At 36.3% G+C, this 15,611-nt stretch overlaps 1 protein-coding gene and 1 pseudogene across 4 annotated transcripts in view; both read right to left on the reverse strand.

Annotated features, from left to right (window-relative positions):
* LOC100026548 (phospholipid-transporting ATPase ABCA3-like) overlaps nucleotides 1-15,611 on the reverse strand; it is a 314,104-nt gene that overhangs the window by 50,506 nt on the left and 247,987 nt on the right. For all 4 annotated transcript variants that reach the window (XM_007498226.3, XM_007498223.3, XM_007498222.3 and 1 more), the window contains 3 exons: nucleotides 13,675-13,880; nucleotides 13,380-13,496; nucleotides 12,995-13,189 (listed from right to left, as the gene is read on the reverse strand). In XM_007498226.3, coding sequence (XP_007498288.2) covers nucleotides 12,995-13,189; nucleotides 13,380-13,496; nucleotides 13,675-13,880 — 518 coding nt within the window. The remainder of the gene's footprint in view (nucleotides 1-12,994; nucleotides 13,190-13,379; nucleotides 13,497-13,674; nucleotides 13,881-15,611) is intronic.
* On the reverse strand, nucleotides 5,613-9,417 carry LOC130455628 (tight junction protein ZO-1-like; annotated as a pseudogene).

A 15,611-nucleotide genomic window follows, 5' to 3' on the forward strand; every position in this document is an offset into this window, starting at 1 on the left:
CAGGAAATCATTAAGGAAAATTGTCCAAAAGTTTCTGAACTAGAAGATAAAATAGAAATTTTAAAAATTCATTGATTACCACTTGAAAGAGATCCAAAAATGAAAACTCACAAGAACATTGTAAGTAAATTTCAGGGTTTCCAGAACAAGGAGAAAATATTACAAGAAAGAAACAAATCCAGTACTATGGAGCTTTAGTCAGGAAAACATAAAATTTAGCAGCTTCTACACTAAAAGTCCAAAGGGTGTAGAATGTGATATTCTGTAAAGCAAAAGAGCTGAGTTTGGAACCAAGAATAATTGAACCAATTGAACCAATAAAAGAACCAAGAATAACCAAGAACACAGAAAATTCTATTGTAATTCTATTGGGGAAAATATTAATATTTAATAAATTAAACTATTTTCAGATATTTTTGAGTAAAAGGTCAGAACTAAAAAGGTAATTTGACTTTTAACTACAAGAATTGGGAAAAACATGAAAAGGTAAACATGAAAGAATAATTGAAAGGAATTTTATAAGTTTAAACAGCTTACTATCTTATATGGAGAAATGCTATTTATAATTCTTAAGAATGTTATTAGAGTAGTTAGAAAAGAATATATACATAGATAGAAGTCTTGCATTTGACGTGATTATTATAAGATGATCTCAAAAAATAAAATTGAGTAGATAGAAGTAGAATGGAGCAAATTTTCTTATTTAAAAGAGACATGAATGAAAGAACTTCCACAGTGGAGGATAAGATGTTGTGTAGGGCAGACAGTGCAGGAACCTTATTCTCATCAGAATTAGGTTAATGAGGGAATCAAATACACATCTAGTTTGGAATAAAAGAATTCTTTTTTTTTTTAACCCTTACTTTCTGTCTTAGAATCAATATTAAAAGTATTGGTTCCAAGGCAGAAGAGTGGTAAGGGCTAAGTAATGGGGGTTAAGTGACTTGCCCAGGGCCACACAGTTAGAAAGTACCTAGGTCAGATTTGAACCTAGGACCTCCTGTCTCTAGGCTTGGCTCTCAATCCACTGAGCCACCCAGCTACCCCAAAAAGTATTCTTAACTTGCAGAGAAATAGGAGGTGTGATTAAGGGAAATGGGCACAGACAAAAGAAATAAAATGCAAAAAGAGAAGAGCTCAAGAAAAGCATGGAATCCAGACCCAGATCCATTGGGGGAGGAGAGATAGAATTCTTTAGAAGCTTGAGAAAGGAGGCAGTTAGCCTCAAGCTGAATTCTGGACACACTTCTGCTTGGGAGTGTAAAAATGGAGACTTGAATCCAGGACTCCAGTCCCCAGAAGTCCTTGCTCACTTCCCAGAATGCTTTGTAATCGCACTGAATTCTCACCTGGGCGAGATCACAAATTATTATTTAAAGGAGTTCTTCGCCAACTGAAGCTCTCTTTCCTACTTCCGTTTCCCAGGAGACTAAGGCCTCTCTGGGCCGAGACATGTGCTTTCTTATTCTGTATTTTCTTTAATACTTAACCTTTAATAAACCTCATAAAACATAATACTCCTTGCAGAGAGAAACTAATTTCTACCTGCCTCAGTTTCCCCTAAATTAGCTGGCCCCCTAATTTTAATCTTTACAGTTGTCATCTGAACACACACCATTTCACTTCTTTCTGGCTAACCTTTTGAAGAGAGGAAAGCTGAAGAAAATATTGGTTGTTGCCCTTCTCCATCTGACTTAAGCTGAAGGGAAAGAGAGTCTTGCCCAGAAAAGATCTCAACAGGATTTCTGCTGTTTCCCTCAGTGGAAGAAATTTTATTCCTTTTGAAGAGATTAGAATTTGGGAAGACCCCTTTCCCTCCCTCCCAGTTTCCCTCTTATTTCCTTCCCCCCAAGAGAATAGATTCTTTTCAAATAAAGAACTGTTCTGAAGATTTTTGTAATTAGAAGGAGGAACTGACTCACCATCTGTTGAGACAAACTCCATTAAGAGAACATTAGAGAACAGGAAGTAAGTGTGTCTTCTGAAATTAGCTCCTTTCCTTCAAAGCTGTTTCCTGGTTTAATATCCTTTTGAATCCCCTATCATCTCTCACTAATTCCTCTTTAATACAGAGGGCATAAGGATAGGACAAGGGAAGAACTCTTAGAAGGATGTGCAATGGTCGGGATTAGGGTAAAAGTAGGATGAGGATAAGCAGAGAGAGGGAAATAGGATAGAGGTAAATAAACAACTAATAATTATAACTTTGAATGGGAATAGGATGAACTTACCTGTAAAATCAAAATGGATAGAAGAATGATTCAAAAGCTAACAATATGTTGTTTTCAAGAAACGCTTAAAAATAAATGACTGCTACCTCAGCTTTATTCTTGAGCTCATGAAAAAAAAAAAGCAAGAGAGGTGAATGTGATCTCAGGCAAAGTTAAAGCTAAAGCAGATTTAATTAAAAGTGATAAGCAGGAAAACTATGTTATGTTAAAAAGTAACATAGATAATGAATACCAGTACCAAATGGATATGCATCAAATGTTATAACATCCAAATTTATAAAGGAAAAGGTAAATGTAGAAATAGCAAAACCATAACACTGATGGACTTGAATCTTCCCCTCTCAATATTAGATAAATATAACTAAAAATACAGAAAAGAAGTTAGGGAGATGAATAGAATCTTAGATAAGCCAGATAGGACAGACATCTGGAGAGAATTGAAAGGGAATAGAATATACCTTTTTCTCAGTAGTACATGGCAACTTTATAAAAACTGATTATATGTAAGGGCATAAAAGCCTTAGAGTCAAATGTGGAAAAGCAGAAATATTAAATGTATCCTTTTCATATCAAGGCAATAAAAATACATTTAATAAGAGAACCACGGAAACAGATTATTAATTAGAAATGAAATAATCTAATCTTATAGAATGAGTGGGTCAAAGAACAAATCATAGAAACAATTTTATTAAAGATGATGAGATGATATGTCAAACTTATGTGATCCAGCAAAAGTAGTAATCAGAGGAAAATGTATATTTTCTTAAATCAAACTAGAGAAGGTGCAGAGTAATGAATTGGGTATGCAACTTAAAAAAAAACTAGAAAAAGAACAAATTAAACATCCCCAATTAAACACCAAATTGGAAATCCTGAAAATTAAAAGTGAGGTTAATAAAATTTAATGTAAGAAAATTATTGAATTAATAAATATAAGTAGGAATTGGGTTTTATTATATATATATGTATACACACACATACATGCATATATGTGCAGTTTAAAATGGATCTGACCCCTGGGAGACTATATCTCCCAGGACCCTCTACCCCAACTTCCTCAGACACATCCCACTTCCTTTATGGGAGGGGTCTGAGAAGATATAAAATTAGAGAGAAGGATGGGTTTTGGAGGCCTTTTTCTGGAAAAGAGCCTTTTGCCCCAAGACTCTTTTTACCCCCCAGGGCTGGGGATCAAATTTTCTTTAGTTTTCCCAAACCTTTCTTTCCTAGCACAATAAACCTATCTAACTATTCCTAGAGTCTGGTTTGATTTAATTTAATTCCCTAGCATAATTAAACTAGAAAAAAAGAAAAGCCCGGTCAATTTCCCTACCGGGACTGGGGGACCCTGGACTACCTTCCTTTTCCTATCTTCCCATCAACATATATATGCCAATATACTTAACAACATAAATGAAATGGAAAAATACTTGGAAAAAATATAAACTGCTTAGGCCTGTGTTGGCAAATGTGAAGATTAGATTTTGCTCTCACCTAATTGTAACAATGAAGGTACTTAGCTCTTCCTTGATTGTGAAGATTGAATTGTAATTCCCTGTCTATTTTTAGATTTATTCCCCAAAGTGTAAGCATGGTACTTAAAGTTGAGTATAGAGATTTGTTTATTTTTAGATTTTAATCCTCATAAGTATAAACAGTACTTGTATGGAGATCTACTCATTTTTGTATTTAACCAAAAAAAAGGTAGAAACACCCATTTCACACACTGAGTGGGAGGTCTGTGACCCATGTGTGAAAGGGTAGGTGACAAATCAGAATCTACTGACTGCCTTCTGGGTGGTCCTAGAGTGGAGCATTGGCTGTGATTGGTAGATGTAAAGATTAAGGGAAGTGATGCAAGAAAAAGGTCTTTAAAAGAAAGAGACAAGGGCCTGAACTCAGTTCCTCTGGGAGTTCTTCTGGGAGTTTGACTTGGAACTCTCACTTGGAGTGGAACCTCCTGTGAGAGAGAGTTCTTCTGGAGTTCTACTGTCAGTTCTACTGGAGTGGAGAATAATTCTTAATTCAGAAGAGTGCTGACTTGACCTGTTTCCCTGGTGGCCCTGTTCCTTTGAGCTGACACATGGTGAATGTAAAGGCTGACTCCCTTTTCCTTGGACTTTCTGGAGGCACCAGCCTCCGGAAAGTCCCACCATCTTGGGTCTCCTTTCCCTTGGCTGGAAGCTCTGAACTCCTGCCTGACTCAAAAGGAGGCCAGAGCAGCTATCTCTCTCTTTTTCTTCTCTTTCTTTCTTCCTTAATATATTCCCTCTATTGTAAAATAAACTACCATAAATTCCATTCTAACTTAAGTAACTCATTTAGGATTTATAAATTTAAATCCCTGTCAACCAACTAAATTATATTCAGTCCAAACCATAAATTTGACACAAACCTATGAGATACATGCCAAACAGGGCTGCTCCCTTCCACTTCTCTACTATACTTGAGGACATTTTTTCACAGCATCTGTTCTCTGCCAAGCAGCTCAATGGGAGTACTTCATCCCTTTCCTGTCTGGGGTAGGGAGTGGTTCACATGTGGTGTGAGGGTGCAGTTTGGGCCCTTGGTCTCTAAGAGTTTCACCATCAATGGCCTAGACGATCAGAAGAGGAAATAGAATATCTCAATAATCCTATTTTAGAAAATAATTAAACAGGCCAAAAATGAATTGCCTGAGAAAAAAGTATCAAGTCTAATTGATTTACAAATGAATTCTACCAAACATTTAAAGATCAACTAATTCCAACATTAAGTAAATTATTGAAATAATAGGTAACATGAAAATCCTACCAAACTCCTTTATGAAACAACTATGGTACAGATACCTAAACCAAGAACAGTAAAAACCAAGAAACAAAATTACAGACCAATTTTATTAATGAATATAGATGCAAAAATCCAAAATAAAATACTAGCTCAGAGATTACAATAATATATCACAAAGATTATACGCCGTGAAGAAACAAACAGGACTTATATCAGGAATGCGGGGATGGATTAATAGAATGAAAACTATCAACATAACTGATTATATCTATAACAAAAGTTTTTTTTTCCTTTTTTCAAGTCAAGGGGTTTATTGGGATAACAGGATGGGAAACTGAGGTTAGAGGGATGAGTATGTCCCTAATCTAAATGAGGGAAAATTGAGGTTTGAGAAAGTAGTCCAGTCACAAACTGTGACTCTAAGACAATTGGAGAGATGGAGGACAACAGCTTTTAAATCGTCTTTCTTCTTCTTCACAAAATCAGGACGGTCTCTCAGCTTAATTTCTAAAGCTGCCTTCCCCCCCCCCCCCCCCCCCGCCCCCGGGTCCTTCAGTCTGAGACAACTCTCCAAGAGAGAAAACAAAATTCAAAGTCTCTCAGTTTCTCCTGGCCAGCTCAACTCTTAAATAGACCACCAACTCAAAAGGCAAGTTTCTCCCTAGTCAGCTTCAATTGCCCAAAGGCAGAGAGACAGAGATCAAGTCCAAAGCCAAAGCCAAGTTTTTTCTTCCTCTCCTCTGTGTGACCAGCAACCCCCCGGAACTGCCACTCATGGGAACATTCCATTTGGAACTTTCCTCTTGATTAACAGGCAGGTCCCCAGTCTTGGTTCTTGCATCTTGGCTTACAAGTCCCCCCTCTCTCTCTGTGCCTCTACCACACTCCCCACTCCAATATATCATTCTACTCAGCTGTCAAAGTTATCTTTCCAAAACCAGGGCCTAACTATGCCATTCTCTTGTTCAGTGAGTTTGAGAGGGAACTATTACTTCTATGATCAAATATAAAATCATCAGTTGGGGATTTTAAAGCTCTTCAGATGTGATCCCTTCCTATTTTTACAATCTTTGGATTTTTCACTTCTTTCCAGAAACTCTGAGATCTCTATACATTTCCTCTTATAGGACACTCCTATCTCCTGGCTCTATGCCTCTGCACAGGCTGTCCTCCATGCCTGGAAAGTTTTCTGACCTCCCTCTCTTACCTCCTAAATTCCCTGACCTTCTTCAAAACTCAGTTCAAATCCTACTTTTCAAGGCATCTATTTCTAGTGCTGCCAGATGCTAATGTTTTCCTTTCTTACAATGCCTTCTGACTATTGTATAGAATATATATGTAGATTTTCATGTGTCATCTCATGGAGGGCAGGGACTATTTTTTTGGCTTTTTCTCAAAACATTTAGCACAGTAAATGGCACATAGTAGCTGATTAATAAATGCTTGTAGACTACAGTAGTATTCCCATAATCATTTCATCATTTATTGGAGTATTTTTTCATGATAACATAATAAAGAGAATATTTTAGATTTAACATGGTTCCTCTAAATTTAGTAGACTGGAAATTGATTTCTTATATGTTAAAAAGTCTTTTTTAAAAAGACTTATAATTTTAAGGTTCATTATATACATTGCACAATCTCCATCAGATTTGTGAACAATTGGAAGTTATTTTGCTTTTGCTACTAATCTGCCTTCTTATTTCATAACCTTATTTCTCATGGATTCCATGAAAGTCAATGGGAAGTAATGAATGGAAAACAATATGAAGGTGATCTCAAATGTGGTAAGTGTGGATGATGGAGCCAGATTATAGTAAAAATTGTGAGTTGTATTGATCTGTGAAGGGGGGTGGGGTGATTGAATATGCCCCATGGGACTTATTTTAACCATATAGGTTATATGTTAGTAACTTTATGGAATCTTCAAACTTCCTTAGGTTGTTTAATGAGAAGAGAGATTTGCTAAAGATGCAAGAAATGTACAGGAACAGGGCAAAGCAGAAGGAGAAAGAACAGAATGTTCAATGACGGGATTCTAAAGGCCAACGGAACTCTGGAAGGGACTGTTGGAGAGGAAGGGGTTCGGGTTTGAACTCTTTGAGAGGAGGGAGCACTAAACCTTTCTTCCTGGACCTTTCAGCATTTTCCAAAGGAAAAATGAACTTTTGGAAAGATCTTTGATACTCCTGTGTCTGTGCCCGGAAGCCCGAACATCTATAACTGTGTGGACTCAGTGAAACAGGCTTATTCATCTAGAATACAATGAAAGGAGAATAATACATTAAGACTAGAAACATAAGTGAGAACTAGATTATAAATATGTAGGAATAATAAATGTGTCATTTTTTTTCTTTTTTAAATACTGAATTATATTATTTTTTACAAGGGGCTGTTTTATCAGGGAAGAGAGTTATTGGAAAATGACAATGATGAGGAAAACATCCAAAAAAACCCCCCCAAAACGTGTGAAGTCTCCATTGAGGGATATAGTTCCACTGTGTTATATACAGCCTTTTTTCTTCTAAGGATTAAATGTTTTCAGCATGAGAGTTTACAATATGTTCATATTGAAACTATACTTTCCCTGTGTTTCAGAAAAAGAACACTTTATGAGGTAAGTTTTCTAAGGAAAATATAGAGAATATTCTAGCCCTGTACTCTAGATTCTTTAATAAGTAAAATTAGTAAAATTATATACAAACATCACAAAATAAATGATCAATTCTAGATACTAGTACAATCCTGTTATAGTTAGCACTATCACAAACATAGTCTATACATCAAATTTACAAATTAACATATTTGCAGAGGGCCCACAGAATTTATTTCAACAAATATTTACATAATATTTATGTGTGCCTAATATGGGGTTATTAGGTGTTGCTAGGTATAAATTTACTTAGCCAGACCTAACCTCTCTTCTAAACTCCAACTGCCTTTGAACATTTCAAACTGCATGTCAAATAGATATGTTAAACTCCTAATCTTCCTCTCTCACAACCTACTCCCCCTGCAAGCTTCTTTATTACTACTGAGAACTCTACCACTTTCCAAAGCACTTAAAATTCTCAAGCTAGGTGCCACCCTCTATACCTCACTTTTTTTTTTAGCTTTGCAACGTTTTCTAGTAAGTAATTCTTAAATGAATTAAAATACTTGAAATTTTTTTAAACTAAAAATATTTTAAAGGAAAATGTCATAAAAAAATAAGAGAAAATATTTAAATAACTATATCCAAAAGGAAATTGAAAAACTTTCTATGCCACATGTATAAAAATGAACAAGTCATATGTATAATGACATTAATAGTTTTTTTTTTTAAATCACAACACACAGCTGTGCCATCATCTACCATTTCTGGGTTGCTGTGGAGAATGCCTAGAATGATCTGAAGGTTCTGATCTCTGGTCAGGAGATCATGAAGGGCTGTGGCGAGGCCTGTCACATGATCGAGTAGAATGGTCTGAAACCAGTCATTGAATTTCTGAAATGTCATCTCTTTCAGATGCATTAGCAGAGTGAATACTGTCAGAAAGATCAGGGACATTCAAAAGCGTAGCTCACTCATCTCTCTGTACTACCATTTTCAATTTGCCTTTGGACCTTTCTATTAATGTTTTTGCATCTGTCAAAGACATATTTTCTGTCACAGTGCCATTTACCTGAAATACAACATCACCTTCCTGGATAGTGCCATCTCTTGCTGCCAAACTGTCTTGTGATATTTCTTTTACAAAAATAAGACTGGCCAAACGAAGCCCATATTCTTCATTTTTCTGGGACTTCACCAATGTTACTTTGGTAGGCTTTGCAGGTTGACTGGAAGAAACAGATCTCCTATCTGATCTAGGAGATAAACTCCTCTCTTGACTTGCACTTAGATCTCTCACCCAACTCTTTTCGCTCCTTCTACTAACAACTGGACCGCTTTGAATCATGTACCTCTTCATCATAAATGTCTTCTTCATTTTCAGATACTGGCTCAGGTTCTGTACGGGTTACAGGTATCTGAACTTTCTTCTTTCTTCGAATGGTAATTTTTGCATTTTTCCCACTTTTCCTTAATTGTTGAACAGCAAAAGCATGTTCCACATTATCCATGGAAACACCATTAACCATTGCAACATGATCATTTTCCTGAAGTTGTCCTTTAGCTGGACCTCCTTTCAACACTATTGAAGTTTCACCACTCTGAAAATGAGGATTATTTCTTCCTCCTGCTATTGCAATTCAAAACCCAAATCTAGGAGCCCTGTGAAGCGTCACTGTGTATTGTTCCCATATAGGTGTTTCCTCCATTGTTGTGCTCTTAGCCAACTCCACAGGCTGGTATTTCTTCTCCTCCACCGCCTTGGCCTGAGCCAGAAGATTGATCCCTGGGTGGATCTTCTCAGGGCTCTGTCCCATGGGCACCATACACCGGACCCACAAGGCTGCCCCCCATCCCTTGCCCCCCAATCCCCAGATTCTGGTCTATAACAAAAGTTTTTAAAAATTATAATTATAAAGAATAGATACAGGAAAATCATTTGACAAAATATAAGACCTATTCCTATAAAAACACTAGAGAGCACAGAAATAAATGGAGCTTTCCTTAAAATGTGTGAACCTTAAAAGTTCTCAGACCCTACTTCATAAGGTTTGGTTAAGACCATTCCCCACTTTAAACAATGAAGGAACTTAGATCAGGAATGTGAGACCTCTACTTAGATCAGGAATGTGAGATCTCTACTCCACCCCTACTTAAGCCTGCTTTAGGGGAAGAAACTCCTTGCTGAACAATGAAAAATACTTAAACCCATACTTATAGTAAGACAAAAGTTCTTAAGCTGTGCCTGTTTTTAGATCTAATACAAAAGGGTGCTAAGTACCTATAAAGGTCAGGCAACTTGTGAATTTATAAGGAGCAAAGAGGTGAGAACTTACTCAGAGGTTTTCTGGTGTGAACTTAATAAAAAATTTAAGCCTTCTTAGGTGTGAATTAAGAATGGTCTGTCCTTTGGAAAACATCTACTGTAATTGGTAAATGTAAGAACTCAGGGGAGGTGACATAGGAGAAAATTCGCTTTAAAAGGGAGCTCAGAGAGAGCTGGGGACATTCAGATTCAGGATTCAGCTGGGAAAGCCTGCCTTGAAGGACTCTCTCAGGGCTTCCTCTCAGAGATCTTTGAGCTGTGAAGCAGCTGGAGGAGATTCAGCTGCTTCACAGCTCAAACAAGACACAGTCTTGAAACCATATTTTCTGCGGTCAATTTAAACCATACACTCTTGTATCTGCCACGGTTTATGTCTTCCACCATTTTAATTATTACAAATGATAAGTAGTATTTATCTAAAACCATCAGTAAGCATTATCTATAATGGAGATAAATTAGAAGTCTTCCCAATAACATCAGGAGTGAAACAAGGATGTCCATTATCACCACTATTATTCAGTATTGTACTAGAATTGCCAGCTTAAGTACTGAGAAGAAAAAGAAACCAAAGGAACTAGAATAGATAATAAAGAAACAAAACCATCAACTTTTGCAGATGACATGATGGTGTACTTAGAGAATCCTAGGGAATCAACTAAAAACTAATTGAAATAATTTTAAAACTTTAGCAAAATTGCAGGATTAAAACTAAACTCACATAAATCATTAGCATTTTTTTAATATTATCATGAAGTCTTGTTAGACTTTGAGATAGAAAGAGAAATTCCACTTAAAATAACTAGGAAAAAGAACATAACTGGAAGTCTACCTGCCAAGACAAACTCAGGAAAGCATATGAACAATTACAAAACACTTCTCACACAAATAAAGTCAGATCTAAACGATCAGAAAAACATTAATTGCTAATGAGTAGGGCAAGCCAACATAAGAAAGATGATCATTTTACCCAAAGTAATATACTTATTCAGTGCCATACCAAACTACCAAAAATTATTTCATAAAAGTTAAGAAAATTAATCACAAAATTTATTTGGAAGTACAAAAATTCAAGAATATCAAAAGGATAAACTGGAAAAAATATCAAGAATGCCTAGAAAAGGAGTAGTGATCAACGGCAATGGAATAGATTAGATACACAATACATGGAAGAAAATGACCACTGTAATTTATTGTTTGATAAAACTAAAGATCCAAGCTTTGGGGATAAGAATTCTGACAAAAACTGCTAGAAAAAAATGGACACAGTATGACATAAATTATGAATAAATCAATATCTCGTACTATATTTTCTAGGATAAGATAAAATTGATAAATAATTTAGACATAAGTGGTGCTACCACAAGCAAATTAGGGGAACATGCAATAGTTTTAATTCTGGTTGATGGACAAAGGAAGAATTTATGACCAAACAAGAGCATTACAGGACATAAAATGGATTATTTTGATTACATTAAATTAAAAATGTCTTGCAAAAACAAAACCAATACAACCAAGATTAGAAAAAAAAAGAAAGCAGAAAACTACAAGGGGAAATTTTATAGTAAATATCTCTGACAAAGGCCTAATTTCTCAAATATAAGGAAAACCGAATCAGATATTATTCCCCAATTGATAAATGGTCACATGATATGAAAAGGCAGTGGCAGTTTTCAAATAAAAAAATCAAAATTATCTATAGTCATATTAAAAAATGTTCTAAATCACTAATGACTAGAGAAATGCAAGTTAAAATAACTCTGAGGCATCACCTCTATCAGATTGGTTAATATGACAGAAAAGGAAAACGACAAATATTGGAGAGGATTTGGGAAACTTTGGATTCTAATGCATTGCTGGTGGAGTTGTGAGTTGATCTAGCCATTCTAGAGAGCAATTTGTAACTATGCCCCAAAAGCTATAAAATTGTGTATACTTTTAGATCCAGCAATACCACTACTAGTAGTATCTATATCCTAAAGAGATTTTTAAAAAGGGGAGAAAGAAATATTTATAGCAGCTTTTTTGTGGTTGCAGAAAATTGGAGATTGGGGGGATGCCATGTCAATTGAGGAATAGCTGAACAAGTTATGCTATACGAACAAGTAATGGAATACTATTGTAACATAAGAAATGATAAAAAAAAAAGGGGGGGGCAATTTCAGAAAAACCTGGAAAGACTTATATGAAAGTGAAGTGAGTAGAATCAAGAGAATATTGTATACAGTAACAGCAATTAAGTTTATAACTGAGTGGAATAAGAGTTTTATAGAAATGAAAAGTAAAAGAAAATATTCTAAAAGGCTTCAGTTGAGCTGTTGATATTCTTCCACAGGATCTCAGTGAGTACTGACTTTTACTTTCTAACTGTTGTTTATCCTTTGTTTCTAAGAGGACCAATCCTCTTTGGTTTGTCGTCAGCCTCACTCTATCTTTCGGAGTCATCTAAGTCCAGTGACAACACAAAAGTCAGGATAACTAGTGATGGCCCAGGATGCATTAGATGACCTCAGCATCTTTTATGTCTCACCAAGCTCTAAGTGCTCCACAACACCCACTTCAGTCCCCTTCATGGCTATTGGAAGAAAATGTTCTCATCTGCCCATTCCACTGGGTGAAGTCTTCACATTCTTGGAGTAGACATCTTCCTAACTCACTAGTGGGTATGAAGCGTGTTAGTTACCCTCAAGTTGGTTTAGCTAGCCTGCTGAGATGGTTTCAGTGGGGTGTGGCTACTGTGCATCCTATAGCTTCGTAGAGCCACAGGTAAAAGTTGGATGAAAGGTGAATAAACAACCTTAAATTGGTCCCAGCAACCCCTTACACTAGTCTTGCTAGTCCTCACTGAATACCCCACATATCCCACTTTCATAATACAAGAAATTATAGAAGGACTTGCCCCCTCTAGAGGTTCTTGAATGTTAAACTACTTTTAATTTTCCCTGGTTTTTGATGCCTTTTGAAAGGAAATTTCCTTATCAATGATCTTTTACTCCATTAATTTTATACCTACCTACTGGGTCCTCATCCTTGAGGACGGTGTGTCTGCTATCAATCCTGGTCTTTAGCAACACCTACCTTTCCAATGTCTTTGAGGATGCTGTAGTTTTCAAAGAAGGCATCTCCAGAAGTGATGGTTTCATCTCCAGTCAACATTTTAAAAGTGCTGGTTTTCCCTGCTCCATTGAAGCCAAGGAGCCCAAAGCACTCCCCTTTCTGAACTGATAGAAAGAGTCTATCCACAGCCAGGACAGGTATCCACTTAAAATACACCTGAGAAAATGAAAAACATAATGACAGAATTGATCCATCTTTTCCAAGAAATATTTCAAGGGCAGCTTCACAAAAACTGTTCCTCATTCAGCTTTAGTTCTTCTTCCCTGATAGCAGACAGAATGAACTAAATTTGTGATATCTCTGACATGCCTTTGATGAAACAATATTGATCACTCTTTAACTCTACCTTTAGGAGACCCTTAATAATTAATGGGCTGTTCAAAGATGGCAGCATATCTGAAGGGCATTCTTGGATTTTCTTCTTCTCATTTTCCACATCTTCATCTTCAGACTTCTCTTGATCCTATATTTCCAAGACAAATATTAATGATGTGGATAACTTGCCCAGTCTGAACTAGAGTGAAGAACTGGTAGAGGAGGGTAAAAGAAAAACTCTTGGTAAGATTACAGAAGCTTTGGGAAAGGCTTTAAAGGAAGTTTCACACTCATTACCAAAAATTAATTTCCTTCTGATTCAGTACCTTATTCTGATTTAACTGTTGAAGTGTATGTTGTTGCCACATTGGGTAAAACCAGTAAAGTAAATGAGTGCAACAATTTCTTACTCTCCAGAAGTACTTTTCAATCAAACAAAGCAAGAGGAGATAAAAGAAGCCTGAGGCAGCCATGGCAACCAGAAATTCTGCATTCCCAGTGTCATTCCATCCAAAGAAATCTTTTGCAGCATCTGGGAAGGAAAAAAAGAGATGGTGCCCTACTTTTTTATTTATTATTTTTAGAAGGGTTTCCCAACCTATGGTCGGATAACAGGACTGTTACACAAGGAACACATTATGAAAGCAGAGTGCATATAAACATTCAATATGATAAAATATAATATATTTTTTGTAAAATAATACATAATAATGCTCACATTTTGTATTAATAAACATATTCCCATATTTTAAGCATGGATCTCAATTTGTCCCTTCAAGATTTTTAATAGGATGGAGAACCCAAGAGGTCGGTACCTCTGTAACATAGATCTAAATGAAACAAGATCTACAGCATGGATTTCAGTGAAAATAAGGAGTTAATTGCTCACTTTTTGGCAGGACTGCAAAATTACTGATAGTACCTAATTACTGCTCAGCAATATTTATTGGCCTAAAAGTCCTAATTAATTAATCAATAAAAATTTTAAGTACCTACTCTATGTCATGGGGTGTGCTAAGAGCTAAAGATACAAAAAGATAGTCCCTGGCCTCAAGGAACTTACAGTCTAATGGGAGAGACAACATGTAAATAAACATATATAAAGTGAGCTATATATAGGATAAACAAGAAATCATTAACAGATAGAGAACAAAGGGATTATATGAAGTTAGGAGAACCTTCTTATAGAAGGTGGTATTTAGATTTAAAGGGAGCCAGGGAGGTCAATGGTTGGAGTAGAGAAGGGAGAGCATTTCAGGCTGGGGACAACCAGAGGGAATCACCTATAATTACTAGATAGAGCATCTTTTTTATGGAATAGTCAGGAATCTAGTGTCATTGGATCAAAGAATATGTTTTAGGAAGCAAGGTATAAAAAGACTGGAAAGGCTATAGGGAAGTAGTTTATAAAGGATTTTGAATGCCAAACAGTATTTTATATTTGCTTTTGGAGGCAAAAGGAAATCTCTGGAGATTGCTGAATGGGGAGGGTGGGTAACCTGATCAAATCTGTGTTCCAGGAAAATCACTTTAGTAATTGAATGGAACCCTGGATAGGAATTGGAATGAGGAGAGACTTAGGAAGGCAGACCCATTAGCAGGTTAATGCAATAAAATGATGAGGGCCTGTACCAGAGTGGTATCACTTTCAAAGAGAAGGGGGCAAATTTCAGAAATGTTGTAAAAATGAAATTGCCAGGCTTTGGCAAAAGATTGGCTATGAGAGGAGTGTGTGTGAGACATAGTGAGGATTCCAGGATAACTAAGATTACAAACCTGGGAGGATGATATTGCCCTCCTAGAAAAAAATGTAAGCCAGAGTGAGGGAGGGTTTAGGGAAAAGAAAAATGAGTTTAATTTTGCATATATTGAACTTAAGATGTCTACTCAAGATCCAGTTTGAGATGTCATGATAGTTGGGGATGCAAGATGAGGTCAGCAGAGAGAGCAGGGCAGGAAAGGTAGATTTAAGAATTATCACATAGAGAAGGTAATTAAATCCATGGGAGCTGTTGAAATCACCAAGCAAAGAAGAGAGCCCCAGAACAGAACACCTATGGTTTGAGGGTGTGATCTGGAAGAAATTCCAGCAAAAAAGACAAAGGAAAATAGATAGTAAGAAAACCAGGAGAAAGTGGCACCCCAAAAACCTAGAGAAAAGAATATCAAGGAGATAGTGATCAACAGTGTCAAATGCTGCATGCAGAGCTATCAAAGAGAATGGAATAGGAAAAAGGCTATTGGATTTGGCAACTAAGAAGCC

The sequence above is a fragment of the Monodelphis domestica genome, chromosome 7, assembly GCF_027887165.1.
Source record: "Monodelphis domestica isolate mMonDom1 chromosome 7, mMonDom1.pri, whole genome shotgun sequence".
NCBI classification, from domain to species: Eukaryota; Metazoa; Chordata; class Mammalia; order Didelphimorphia; family Didelphidae; genus Monodelphis; species Monodelphis domestica.